The sequence below is a fragment of the Aristolochia californica genome, unplaced genomic scaffold, assembly GCF_029961685.1.
Source record: "Aristolochia californica isolate CCGP_79_NKW_82.1479 unplaced genomic scaffold, dmAriCali1.0.hap1 SCAF_1, whole genome shotgun sequence".
In the NCBI taxonomy this organism is placed as follows: domain Eukaryota; kingdom Viridiplantae; phylum Streptophyta; class Magnoliopsida; order Piperales; family Aristolochiaceae; genus Aristolochia; species Aristolochia californica.
The window spans coordinates 50,641,924-50,655,992 of NW_027181770.1; the positions used below are offsets into that span (position 1 = coordinate 50,641,924).

General features: G+C 35.3%; 1 protein-coding gene across 2 annotated transcripts in view; it reads left to right on the plus strand.

Annotated features, from left to right (window-relative positions):
* Positions 1-9,162, plus strand: part of LOC137959639 (probable pyridoxal 5'-phosphate synthase subunit PDX2) — a 29,391-nt gene extending 20,229 nt beyond the window's left edge. For both annotated transcript variants that reach the window (XM_068806995.1, XM_068807000.1), the window contains exon 7: positions 8,836-9,162. In XM_068806995.1, the coding sequence (XP_068663096.1) occupies positions 8,836-8,950 (115 nt within the window). In that variant the 3' untranslated portion in view covers positions 8,951-9,162. The remainder of the gene's footprint in view (positions 1-8,835) is intronic.
* Positions 9,163-14,069: the final 4,907 nt, after the last annotated feature.

A 14,069-nucleotide genomic window follows, 5' to 3' on the forward strand; every position in this document is an offset into this window, starting at 1 on the left:
CACACCTCCTTTCACTTCTATCATTGCATCCACGACTACGAGTTGAATTGTCTTGGCCACGTCCTCTTCCACCCCCTCCATGATCTTTGGGGTGTCAGATCTAGTGGGAGTAGAGTTGAGATTGAGGGTTTATGCTTCAGTTGGTGTGGTTTCCTTCTCACTTTTATTGACTACAATGCTTTACGCCCAAATAACACGATTAAATACTTTCTCGAGGTTTGTTACCTCATCATCAGCCAACATTTGGGTTCGAACTGCATCATACTCCGTTTCAAGCCCTACTAAGAAACGTGCTACTTGAATTTGATTCTTTTCTTTCTTGAGCTGATCGGTATTTGTGGTAAAAGGGTGAAATTGCACTAATCTCCTGCAAGACACCTCGCATCTTAGTAAACTAGTCAGTAATAGAACGATTACCCCATCACATACTACAATATTTGGCATGCAAATTATATGCTTTGGATAGGTTAATCTTCTAAAACAAAATAGTTTCCAATGTAACCCAAATTTCCTTAAACGTCTCAAAGCTGTCGCTAAATTTGGATTCCATACTGTTAACAAGCTAAGTCATCATCTGATTATCTTTTGCCTCCTAGTCCTCTGTCATAGGACTTGGAGGATCCTCCCTAAGATATTGTGCCTTTCTCTTTGCTTTCAAAAACATAAAAATCGACCGAGACTAATTTAAGTAGTTCTTTCCATTCAATTCAATTGAGTTAATTTCAATAGAATGAGAATCTCTACTTTCTGAATTTTCAGAAGGATTAATTTCACAAACATCAGCCATGTCTACTACAATTGAAAACAGCAATTACCACCAAACAATAATGTCACGGACTAGTCCAGAAATACACTTGAAATGCAACACAAAACGTGGCCAAGCATATCTATGGGCCCCATACACCGAAATCAACCTCAGGGTATCTCACAAACCCTAGGCAACATTTTCACAACTTTAGCTGTAAGCAAGATCACTCTTAGACCCAAAACATGTCAAATCTTTCAACTTCTCACACTGCATAAGCATTACATAGGCTTGGCTAGGTCTGCATTGGTCCAAAACTCCTTCAAATCTAGGACAAGATAGGGGAAGACCCTCTAGGGGCACAATAACACAGAAATTGCTCAAAGGGCAGTACAAGCCATCAACCAGGTGGCTATGGTACAAAAAAGAAGGAAAATATCTGATATTTACTTACTCAAATGTCCAGATCTGTAAAACTCCCTCCAGTAGAATTTGTAGGCTTGAAAAAGGAGAGCAAGAACTAGATCAAACTTCCCAAGGTCGAGCTTCACTGCTTTGATACTATGTAAAAAGTGATAATAAGAAGAGAAAAAATAATAATGGAAGAAGAGAGAAGGGCAAGGAGAAAATGAGAAGAAGAGTGCAGAGAGAGAGAGAGCACTCGTTGGGGGCTGGAATTTGACCTCCCCCTTTCTTATAAAAGTAAAAATAAGGTCAATTCACGATAATGCCCCTCTAAACAAAAAAAACTCTTGTATCTTCCTAGATACAACTCATACTAAATTGAAAATTAAAACATAGAAGTCTAAGGTGAAGGTAAACTTCCTACCAGCACATTATTTCTCACATTAAATGGGCCCATTTTCCTTTATTTAGCTTTATAGTTTCTTAAAATGCATTTCCTAGTTTTAGTGAAAATAATGTTCTGTATGATTACTTTGCTAGAAGTAGAAATAATTAGGCAACAAAGTGCAATAATACTTGTACTTTCTGGTGCATATTTAGATGCTTAATTTATTTCAAACCTATGACAATTGAGCTGATTGTAATGCTTTTGTGTACTTGTCTACTAGCTGATGCTGTTATGAGATGCTGGGTGAAATAACTTTGTTATGAGCCTTGTCTTTGAAAAAAATGAGAATCAATCTCAACGTGTGAGGCAGATCTTTAAACTGCCTGTAGCCTCAATGGCTTCTCAGGTTTGGTGGTCTTCCTTCTGTTTTGGAATTCAATTTTGTATCCCCAGCACCTTCGAGGAGTTAACTACTTGGACCGTGCTGTTGCTCTTCCTAGAGTTGGCAAATCTCTATGGAGATTGACTCTAGCTGCTGTCCCCTGAAACTAGTGGCTTGCCTGAAATGATCTCATTTTTGCAAGCAAAGATAAATCTATTGACGCTTTATTGAAGCATGCTTGCAATTCAATTATCTATTGATCCAAGCTTTCCAATGACTTGGCCAAGTTCCCAGGTGGTGTAATCAGGCAAGGATGTTGTCTATTTCAAATCTCACACCATACAAGCCACAAAAAAGTGGTACAGTTGTCCCCCCAACTTGAAGGATCTCTTAAGCTAAATTTTGATTGTTGCTTCTTGGGTAACCCTGGACTGGTTGGCATTGGTGTTATTATTAGAAGCCATAGTGGTGAGACAGTGCTGGCCTTCTTGGGGCCAATGTTAGATTCCATCTTATGGTATTTCTGTTATTCTTATGCTTATACAGGGAATAGATTAGGAAGTAGGGTGTAAATTGGATACAAGGGTGTAAAACATGAGAGAAATTTAGAAAATAGAGGGGAAAGAGAGAAGACAAGAGAAAAGAAATATCTGAAGTTTTGCAGTGTGTGGCACACTTCTCTGAGGTCAAAATTCGACCTCCCTCCGTATTAAATGGTTCACTTAAGTGAAAACTTAGTATAATGACATAAATGTTCCTTTAGACTCAATTACTTATATCTCCTAGTATATACATCATATAAACCTGAAAATTGAACCCAATGTACATCTAAATACCCTTGACACTCCCCCTCAAGCTGGAGCGTATATATCTAGTCGCCTCAACTTATTACAAAAATCTCACGCCCCATTTTCCAAAGTTTTGGTAAATCCATCACCAAGTTGATATGTAGTCTTGATACAGGGAGTGGCCACAACTCCACTCATGAAAACATCTTTGATAAAGTGACGATCTACCTCTATATGTTAATTCTTTCTTGAAATACGGATTGCTTGCAATGACGAAGGCAATTTGATTGTCATAGCCTCTTTAACAGGAAAGCCAATTCCTTCAACATAGATTTCACCCACTCACTCTCTATACTCAGCCTCTGCACTTGAACAAACAATTACATTCTGCTTCTTACTCTTCCAACTCACTAAAGTATCTCCAACGTACAAATAATAATAAGTTGATTTTCTATTCAACTCGGCCTTGGTGTGATCAACATCTGAATATCCTGTAATTTACAGATGAGTATGTGGCCATACAACAGTCCTCCCAGTGCACCTTTTAAGTATCCCAATGTTTGCGAGGCAACTTCTAAATGAGTTTTCCTTGGGTGTTCTATAAATTGATGGACCATACACACCGTAAAGGCTATATCATACCTAGTCACTATATCATAAATAAGCTTGCCTACTGATTTCATGTACACAACCTTATATTTTAGCTCATCACTGTCCTCCTTATGAAGATAATGATTAACCTCTATTGGATTTTCCACAGGTTTGGCTCCTAACTACCCATACTCTTGTAGTATAGTAGTCACATACTTTCTTTGGGTGAGAACAATCCTTGCTTCGCTTCTTTCTACTTCAATCCCAAGAAAATATTTAAGTGTTCCTAGATCCTTGGTCTGAAAATGATGCACCAGAGGCCTTTTTATCTCATCAATGCCATTTATGTCACTACCGCATAGAACTATGTCATCACCATATACAATCAGAATCATAATTCTAAAGGATTGTTTCAACACAAATAAAGATTGATTACAATGACTCCTTTGAAAATCCAAGGACATCATAAACCTACTGAACTTATCAAACCACACTCTAGGAATCTGCTTCAAACCATAAATAGTTTTAATGCTACTTACATACACTTCTCTTACCTTGAGTAACATACCCTGGAAGTTGCTCCATATAAATCATTTCAGCCAGATCTTTGTACAAGAAGATATTTTTTATATCCATTTGGTATAATGGCCAACCTTGATTAACGACGATAGATATCAAAATGCAAACAAAAGATAACCGGGCAATGGAAGAGAAGGTCTGAAAGACATCCAATCTGTAAGTTTGTTTATCCCTTTGCTACAAGTCCAACCTTGTACCTCTAAACAGAATCACCAACTTTATATTTTACTGTGTACACCCAACAACAACCTGTTGTGGTTGCATTTGATGGTGGCTTGCACAAAGTCTAAGTTACTCTATCTGTTAAGGCTTCCATCTTAGCATCATTGGCCAGTTCCCAAATAGGTGTTAACAATTCTTTTTGCATAGAAGAAGAATGGAGTAGGAGGACAAGGATAATGCAAAAGGTTTAAAGGATTCTAACAATTGAGCAAAAGACACATATTTGGAGATAGGATACCTGGTACCTTTTTGCGTACAATTATGGGCCCCTTTTCAAAGGGACATTTGGAGATGTAAATCACTTACCTCAGGAGCAGTAGACGAGGAAGGCATTGACACGGATAGGAGAGAGAGCCCTAGATCTGTAGACTTAAAAGGTGTTCATCTCTTGTATACCTGCAAAAGGTTGGATGACACCAAAATATTCTTAGGAACTGGCACATCATTTGGACGTCTTCTAAAGAAAATAGAGCAACAACATCATCACCCGTAGGAGCAACATCAGATTCAACTGATTATGAAAAGAATGAAACATATTCAAAATAGGTAATGTTTGTTGATACATGTTTTCTTAGTAGAGGAGAGTAACACTTATATCCCTTTTGAGAAAGTGGGTACCCAAGAAAAACACTCTTAACTTCTTTGGGAGACAAATTATCAGTTGAAGGACTAAGAATATGAACATAAAAAACAGACTCAAATACACATAGGCAGAGAGGAAACAGTTCACTATTGGGCTTGAGTACTTTAATTGGTATTTGTTCACCAAAGACAGAGAGAGAGTCATCCTATTAATCAAGAAACACATGGTGAGAATTGCGTTAGCCTAGTAATGTCTAGGGACTTTCATTTGGATCATCATAGTGCATAAGATCTCAAGTAAATGATTATTCTTTCTTTCAGGAACTCCATTTTGCTGAGTTGGAGATGCATAAAGATTGGTGTACTAGTACACAAAGAAACGATCTTATTGTTTATGAACTCAAACCCATTATTAGTATGCAAATCACGAATTGAAGTACCTCATTGATTCTTTATTTCATTATAAAAGTTGAGAAAAACATAAAAAACTTCAGACTTGTCCCGAAGTAGGTACACCCACATAGACCTAGTATAACACTTGAATAAGCCTAGGCAGACTTACCATACTTTATCCCACCATTTGCCTGAGTAGTGATTGGTACGCTCACAATGAGCACACTTCCTCTCACTACTACCTTCACCATGACTAAAGACATCTTTACCTTGATCACGACCACCTTGTCCATACCTGTTTGTGATTTCTGAGCAATATCGTGCATGTTGAAAAAGAAGCACAATTGCCTCTATATCTTTTTTAGATGAAACCATTGCAACTTCATCCTGACTAAGTTGATTAAATACCTTGGTGAGGGATGGAACATAAGTTGTTACAAGAATCCGAGCTCGAATTGCATCATACTCTGAGCCTAAAATATCTAGAAATTTTGCAACATACAACTCACCTCTCTGCTGCTGAAGATCAATTTCATTTGTTGTAACTGAATAATAAATTTCAATCTTCTGTAGAATCTCTTGCAGTTCACTGAAATAGTTCACTATAAGTCTATTTCCCTTCTTGATGGCAAACAATTGGGTGTATAACTAATATACTCTTGACAAATTGCTCTATTGAGCATATAAGGACTCAAGGACAGTCCAAATTTGCTTGAAAGTCTCACAATTCATTATCTTCCTTTTAAATTTTTTACCCATAATATTGAGCAACCACATCATAACCTGACTGTCTTTTGTTTCCCAATCGTCTGTAAGTGGTTGTGGAAGATCATCCCTTAGATATTTTAGCCTTCGTTATGGCTTTCATGTAAATTTTTAGGGATCTAACCCAACTAAAATAAATTTCACCACTCAGTTAGTAATAACAATTGTATCTTTCACTTCTTCTTTTTTTTTTTTTGAAATGTATCTTTCACTTCTGAATATGCTCCTTTCATTGAGGAGATAACTTTGCCCTAATTAGACATGAATACTACTCAGGGCACGCCAAATAACACACAAAATGCAATTCAAAAATAATATTCAACCAAGAATCAATAAAAGATATACCCAATAACCTATGCATATGGTTTGGGCCCCACACAAGATAAAAACTTAGGGCATCCAAAAACATAATTGATATGTTTACACTGTTATTATATTGTAATCCAAGTGAATCTCTTGAAGAAGAAGTCAATTAGGGCTGACATTAGCCTGATGATGATGACATAGACACACTCCAAGTTTGGGAGGCTTGCGCAGGCATAGGATTGGGATAGAGACCCAAACAACCCTCATAAAGTTGCTCAGTTGACAACATAAGCCATAAGCCCTAGGGTTATAGTACAAGTAAAAGAAAAATGGTCTAACCTTTACCTTTAATCAGCAGCATTTTTGTGAAATCCCTCTTCCGAAAAATTTGTATACTTGAGAATGAGAAGATTCTTTCTAAAATCCCACCACAATCAAATGGATTGCTTTGATACCTTGTGAAAAATGAGAGAAATTGATAAAATAGAGGAGAAAGAGAGTAAAGAAATTTCTGTAGTGCTGTAGTGTCTCATTACATGTAATTGGTCTCATGTACTTAGATCAGCCAATATGGCTGCTAACACTTATGCTAAATTGGGTCCCTCCCTTCAATCTTTTGTTGTTAGGGGAGACCTCCCTTGATGTATTTTTTTGCTTCCCTTTGAAATAAAATCATCACCATTTAAAAAAAAAAAAAAAGTATTGTAGCATCGATACACTTCTCTGAGGTCAAAACTCAACCTCACTCTTTATTAAATAGGTCACTTAAGTGAAAACTTGGTACAATAACATAAATACCTTTCTAGACTCAATGACTTATATCCCCTAGTATATACATCATTTAAACCTGAAATTGAACCCAATGAACATCATAAATAGACGAATACTCTCCTAACACTAGAGGGGAAAAACCAAGTATATGAAATACCCAATATACCCTTAACACTTACAACTTTGACAGAGGGGAATAATTTTAATTTATAGAGATAGCATACTCATTAGGTATTAATAAGGGTTTAGCAATGCAATAGCCTATTTCATGAGAATTCGTGGTTAAATATGGCAGCCAAGAAAAACTCTACTTTGTTTTTGTTTCCTTGTATGTCTTCTTGCAAAAACTCACAAGTTCCGACCAGCCTATCTTATTCTTTTTACTTCAAGAAATTGTTTTTCCCATTGTTGAGTATACTCTTCCTCTTCATTGGGGAACCAAAAAGGTTTGTAATAATTGGTATCAGAGCAGTTTGTTCCTTGGACAAAGGGAAGATAGTTAGGAAGTTTGGTGTAAATGGGATGTAAGGGGAATAACTTCAATTTATAGAGGTAGTATATTCAGTTGGTCTCAATTAGGCTAAGCTTAGGGATGTAATCATTTATTTATTGAGAAATTCATGGTTGAATAGGTTAACAAAATAGACCTACTTTGCTTGTGCTTTTTTTTTTCTTTTTTTTTTTTTGTTAAAGAAAGGCCCATCCTTGACCAAGTTAGGAAACATCTTTTCCAACAAGTAAAGACTTTTCTATTCTTTAACACTCCCCCTCTTGTTTGAGACTTCTTTGTGGCTTCTATATGTGGACAGTTTGGGTGGAGGCCCACTATGAACATTTGCTCTGATACATGTTAATGTTGGTCCAAGGCCAAGGCCAATGCCGAAGTGACTACCTAGTGAGGCTACCTCTTCCCCAACTGATTAACCCAAGGTCTTTTTATTCCTTGATCCATGTGGGATTATTCTCTAACATGTTTTTTCTGTGTATTCTTGCAAAAGGTCAAGAATAAGCTTTGACCAGCTTATCTTCTTCTTTTTCCTCTGAGAAAACCTTATTCCTGTTGTCGAGCACCCTCTTCTCATTCCATTGCAGATGTAAGAAGGTTCCTAATAGCCAATTAGTGTCAACAGTTCTCTTTGAGGTAGAAGCTCTAGCTATGCTGCAGGGTCTGAAGCTGTATAAAGATTATTTTATGTCCCCCTAAGTGTAGAGGAAGACTCCAAGGTGCTTATCGTTGGATTAAGAATGGATCCTGGATTCTGTCCCCCATGTAGACTTTAGCCTCTCCTGGCTGAGGCAAGGAACGTTGCCAGGATTCTTAATGTTTCTTGGAGCCATACTCTTAGGTTCTCGGATGCTACTGTGGACTTGCTTGCTAAGGATGGACCTAGCCATCAACACCTTGTTGTGAGGCATAGTTTGCCCATCTAACGCTTTTTTTTTTTTTTTTGGCTGTGCTTTGGCCCTGTGTTTTTCTTCTCTTGCTTAATAAACCATCGTCATTCTAAAAAAAAAAAAAAAAGCTGTGTTTTTAGTCTCTAGAATTTTAATTGGAAAGATAAAGCAAAAAAAAAAAAAAAAAGTCAATAGCGTTCTTTTTCCCACAATCTTGTGTTCTTGAGGTGCATGCGTTTGTTGGGTGGATTTCTCAGTCAGGCATAGGGGCCTTCATAATCAAGGTTTTCTCAAAGGGCCAAAGCCTATAATGAAACAAGTCTCTCGAATACTGTTGCTATTGTTTATAACAATTCTCAGATCTTTTAAATTAGTTTTATCTTTTTCATTTATTTTACTATGTTTTATCTCTACTTTGATGGATACTTTAACTCTTAATCTTTAACTTATGTGCGGGCTCTGAGTTTATTTTTTTATTCAGATAGATTCTCTAGTTATTGATCCTCATCTTGCGTGTGTGTAGGCACAGCTACTTCTTGAAAATGGTGGGCGATGCAAACTTGCAGAGCAGCAGCTCTTCCATTGAGGGAGTTCCTGATGACAGTCAACGGCCTCCAGATCTCCCAATATACCAATAGCATCGTAGGAAATGTACAACAGAAACACCGGCCGATTTTTCATTTTATGGTTTAAGCTGCTGACAAAACAACAGTAGAAAATAGAAAACTGTTTTCATTTGCTCCGGAATCAAGGTGAGCTTCTGTAGATAATGATAATGTTGCTCAAAACGAATGTCTCTATTTGGGGTTCTTCAGTTATTTTGTCCAAGTTCATTTGTTTCTGTTTGTCATCCTGTCTAAATTGCTTTAAATTTCAGGTTAAGTTTAGCGTATTCTCTATGACATAATGGGGCCTTACAAGTCGTCAAGGGTCATTTTGATTCCTGAATCCGTGTTCTCTATAACAACAGGTTGGAGTTAGCTTCAAAGAAATCTGAGTCCTGACAGCCCGCCCAGATTGTCCAATGTTATCCTTCTTTTAGGTGGTACATTTCAATATGCTGGAAATAAGGGTCCTAATTTCACTGGGTCCTTGATACATTCTGTTTCGTTCGGTTGACTGGGAGCTGATTTCTGGGAATCAAACACCAAGCTTAAAACAGAGAAAAAATGAAGTAAAACAAGAGAGAAAAGTAAATATAAATAGAGGAGAAGGGAAGCAAACTTGTAAACTTTCCTTGGTAAAATTCAGCAAATATGACGGGATAGGAAGAAGAGACCATTGGTTTTTCTCTCTGCTTAGCAAATTTCGGGTGATAAAAAGGGAATGAATCGATATGATTTATTTGGTTTCTTCTTTTTGGTTTTCATTCCGCTTCTCATTTCTCTCTGTGCCTCATTTTCCGGCTCCCATTGTTTGTCATATAGCTTTCCCTTCCATTTGAATACTTTTCATTGTTTCTTCTGTTTTTTCTCATTAGTTCCGATTTAGTTTGTGATCTTTTTGCCCTTGCCAGGAGTTTCATTTTTTTCTCTCTAAAAAATAGATTTAATGGAGCTCACTCACCACATACAACAAGAGCAAATTGCTCTTTACAGTCACAAGAGCAACCGCCGGTGTCAATCACGTAAGGTTTACAATAAACCTTAATACACCCATCGACCAAATACAATCAATAGAGAAAAGAAAAACAAAGATCACAACCAATACAAACTAGTTGAATTACTAATTTTGTAATCAAAGCCACTACGAGCTTGAATCTCCTTGAATATGGTCAAATACAAAAGATTTTGGCTTTTGGAGCACTTGAATTTAGGGGTTGCATCAAATCGAGCTGGGCTTAATATAAATATTTCAAACTCAAGCTTGAGCCGAGCCAAGCCTCGATCCTAAAATTGTAATCGAGTTCGAGTCCAATAATTTTAATCGAGTTCGAGCTGGAGCTCGAGCAGAGTTTGAACTCTAACCTACATTTAAAACTATGCATAAAATACATGTCAAATAAACTGTATATAAAATTATGTATATATTTTACATAAGATTGGACATGACCTTTACCTAAAATTGGGCATAACCTCTGTACATTAACCCTGCATAAAGTTATCTATACATTTTGCATAAAATTATTCATAAAAGTTGTATAATTATGCATAAATTTTATTCAATAATCAAACACAAAAACGTCATTAAAATATCAATATCAATTTGTAATCACCCAAATAAAAACTATACATCCAGTATAAATTTTTAAACTCTAGCTCTTTCTCTTTTTTTTAGAAAACAATATACAAAGTCCTTGTTTGCATGAGCAAAATCTTCACCTATGACAAAAACAAAAGAATAAAACTTATTATTGTCTGATAAAAAAATACTCTTCCACTACTAATTACTTAATGTAGTGAAAAATATTACAATTACGAATATGAGAGAAAAGATGAAAATAAGTAACTGGTAGTATTATCTCCAAAATCTTCTTCTCTGACTGTAATCATCAAACAAATATTTAATAAATAAAACTAAAAAATGTACTAAAAAATATCATAATAAATAATTATTCAAAAGTAGTTCACCTTTTGATTTTTCTTGACACTGTGAAGAGCCCAAACCCAATCATTACCACAAATCAAAGCTTGAACTATATTTGGTGCCAAGGAAGAATGATATGGGTCTATTACTCTACCACCAGTACTAAAGGCAGACTCTGAAACTACTGTGGATATGGGAATTATAAGGATGTATGGTGTCATCTTAGATAATGCCTGAAATTTCAAATTATTCACTTTCCACCATTCTAAAACATCAAAATCATATGGTGAAGTTTCCTCACCTTCTTCAAGATAATTTTCTAATTCTGACCTTGGTGAATTCACTAATTCCACTAGTTTCACATAAGTCATTAACTTTAACCAACCTGAACGTGATGAAAAATGTGACCTACGACTTGTGCTAACACTGTAGAGCTAATACTTGAAGCAATCCCTTCATTACTAATCTTCGGATTATATATGGATACATATTCATCATAAATCTCATATAAGGTCCGTCGAACTAAGTTTATATTCATCGTAACTTCCTCCTCAAAATATATCTCTAGAAAACACATTTTGATCAACCTTAATTCGACCATTGGATCCAAAACTGAAGTAATGACCATCAACAAATTTTATTCACCTCAGTACTTGTCAATTTTCTCTTTCATTTTATGAACCATTGTCCTGATGAAAACATTTTCATTTGTAGAATAAAAATTTAGAACTTCTTTTACCCTATATACCTCACTAAGGTACAAATTAGAAGTAGGATAGTCACTCCCAGATGTTAGATTAGTGACTATATTAAAAACTTCTAAAATCCCACACACTATTTCTACCTTTTCCCATCCATCAAGACTTGATAGACAATTATAAGTTGGTCGTCTATCTTGAAATCTAGGAAATGCATATTTGAATTTTAATGTAGAAAACAACATGTCATAAGTGGAGTTCTAACGAGTTGGACAATCAATAATCAACTTTTTTTTTCACTTAGTTGTAGTTGCTACACAATTTTAGAAAAAGTGTGAAGTCTAGCCTCGGATAAATTTATGAAGTTGACACTCTCACACACATTCTCAATGATATCCTTAATCTTAACAAGACCATCGTAGACTAATAAGTTAAGAATATGAGCACAACAACGCATATGAAATAACTTCTCACCAAAACCAATTTCCTTTTTTTTGAAAAATCAATTTTCAAAAATCTCAGACAAACATCATTATATGTAGTATTATCAATTGAGGTACTAAATATTTGATTTTTGATTTCCCAATCTTTCAAATACTTGTAAATAGCATCTGCTATCTCAACACCATGAGGAGGAGGAACATGCACAAAACTCAAAACTCATTTTTGTAGCTTCAAATTACTATCAATAAAATTCCCAATACTAACCATGTATTCAATCTTTTGATTTTAGGACTACCAAAGATCCGTAGTAAGACTAATCTTGTTAATCTCTTTCAATGAAGTTTTCAATTTTTTTTTTCTGCCTCGTACACCTCCATATACTCCTTCTTAATGATCTTACAAGATATTTTTTTTAGAATTCACATTTGCCATCTTCATTATAAAATTAAATCCCTCCTCTTCTACTATCATGAATGGATGTTCATGCATAAGAATCCAATGAGTAATGTGTACTCTCATTTTAGCTTGATCATATTTGCCTCCAAAATCTATAAAAGGAAGTCTAGATGGACTCGGATAAATATTAGACCACATTGGTTGAAAGTTTATGATTTTTTGTTTTCTCATTGCCACTTCTCCACTAGGACAATGTTTCAAATATTGCCTCATACGTGTGGTTACTCCACTACTAATAATACTCAAATAATTTTTACAATGAATACATTGAGATTTTTTTGTACTATCTATAAGTGAGACTTCTTTGAACACATGAGACTTTTTTTGTCTTTTTAAACTATGGATAGAGTCACCTTCTTCCTCATTTAGGGTACCTTCATCAAGACACTTCTATTACATTAGTAGTTCCAGGGGGATATGACTCTGGTGGAGTTTAGTCATTATCTATGGCCACGCTAGAAGTAGTGTTAAATACAAATGTCAATTGAGTAGGAGGTGTTGACATTCTTGCTTCTACAAAAAAAATTACAAATTAAAAACATAAAAAAAAAGCAATCCAAATAGCAAAGATAAATCCAAAATCCACTAATATTATCCACTCCGCTCTTTTGTTTACTCACATGAACAAAAATCTAATTTTGACAAGGTATGAATGCATAGCAAGCGCAGAACTTCAAGATTTAGTTATAATTTAACTAAAATCTATATAGTTGAAGTCCTGCATATACATTGGGAATTACTCTATTTAATAAGTTGAAGGACCTCCATAAAGGCCATTTTGACTTTCACAACAATAGAAATACAACTCCCCTTCTCATAGAGAAATCATTTCGACCAGATTTGTAAGTGATTGACCTTAATCATTCACATCTCTATCATATGTAAAAAATAATAATCATAATTTCCCTTTTTTACAAAGATTCTTTTAAGTTAATTCCATCACAACACAAACAGTTCACACTGTTTTTGGGTGAACACTAACTTCTGAAAGACAATTTAATTGACAGAGAACCGCTTACACAACATATTAGTTTTATGGGGTTAAAAATTACAAAAAAATTGTCGCTAAGGTCAATTTCAGTGACTAATTGACCAACAACCAACATGTATAACTTTATGCATAATTATGCAACTAAAATCTCTTACGAGGGCTAAACTTATGCATAACCTTATACCTGCTAAAATAAAATCTCCGACTTCTATTTAATAATCAAACACAAAAAAATCATTGAAATAACATACTTGCTAAAATAGAAGTCGAAATAACTTTCAATTATGCAAAAATTTTCGACGAGTTTGCAATCTACTGACCTGATGAGGTTTCTGAGCAGTAACTTTGAAAATAACTTGGTTGGGTTTACAGAAACTTGATGCAGAAAATCTCCTTGTCCTAGAAGAAGCTCTTACAACAGTTTTAAATGTGAAAAATACAGAACCCAACAGATAAAAATGCAAAGAACCCAACAAATAAAAATGATAAAAATCGTTTAGGTTACCTCTGTTTGACTGTTCTGTCACTTTCGTCAGCGATGAATACAAAACATAACATATTAACATGAATACCAGCAGGCAACAGATAAAGATCGGGCCCTCTTTAAGTTAAAGATCGCAACTCTACAATGAAATGATATTT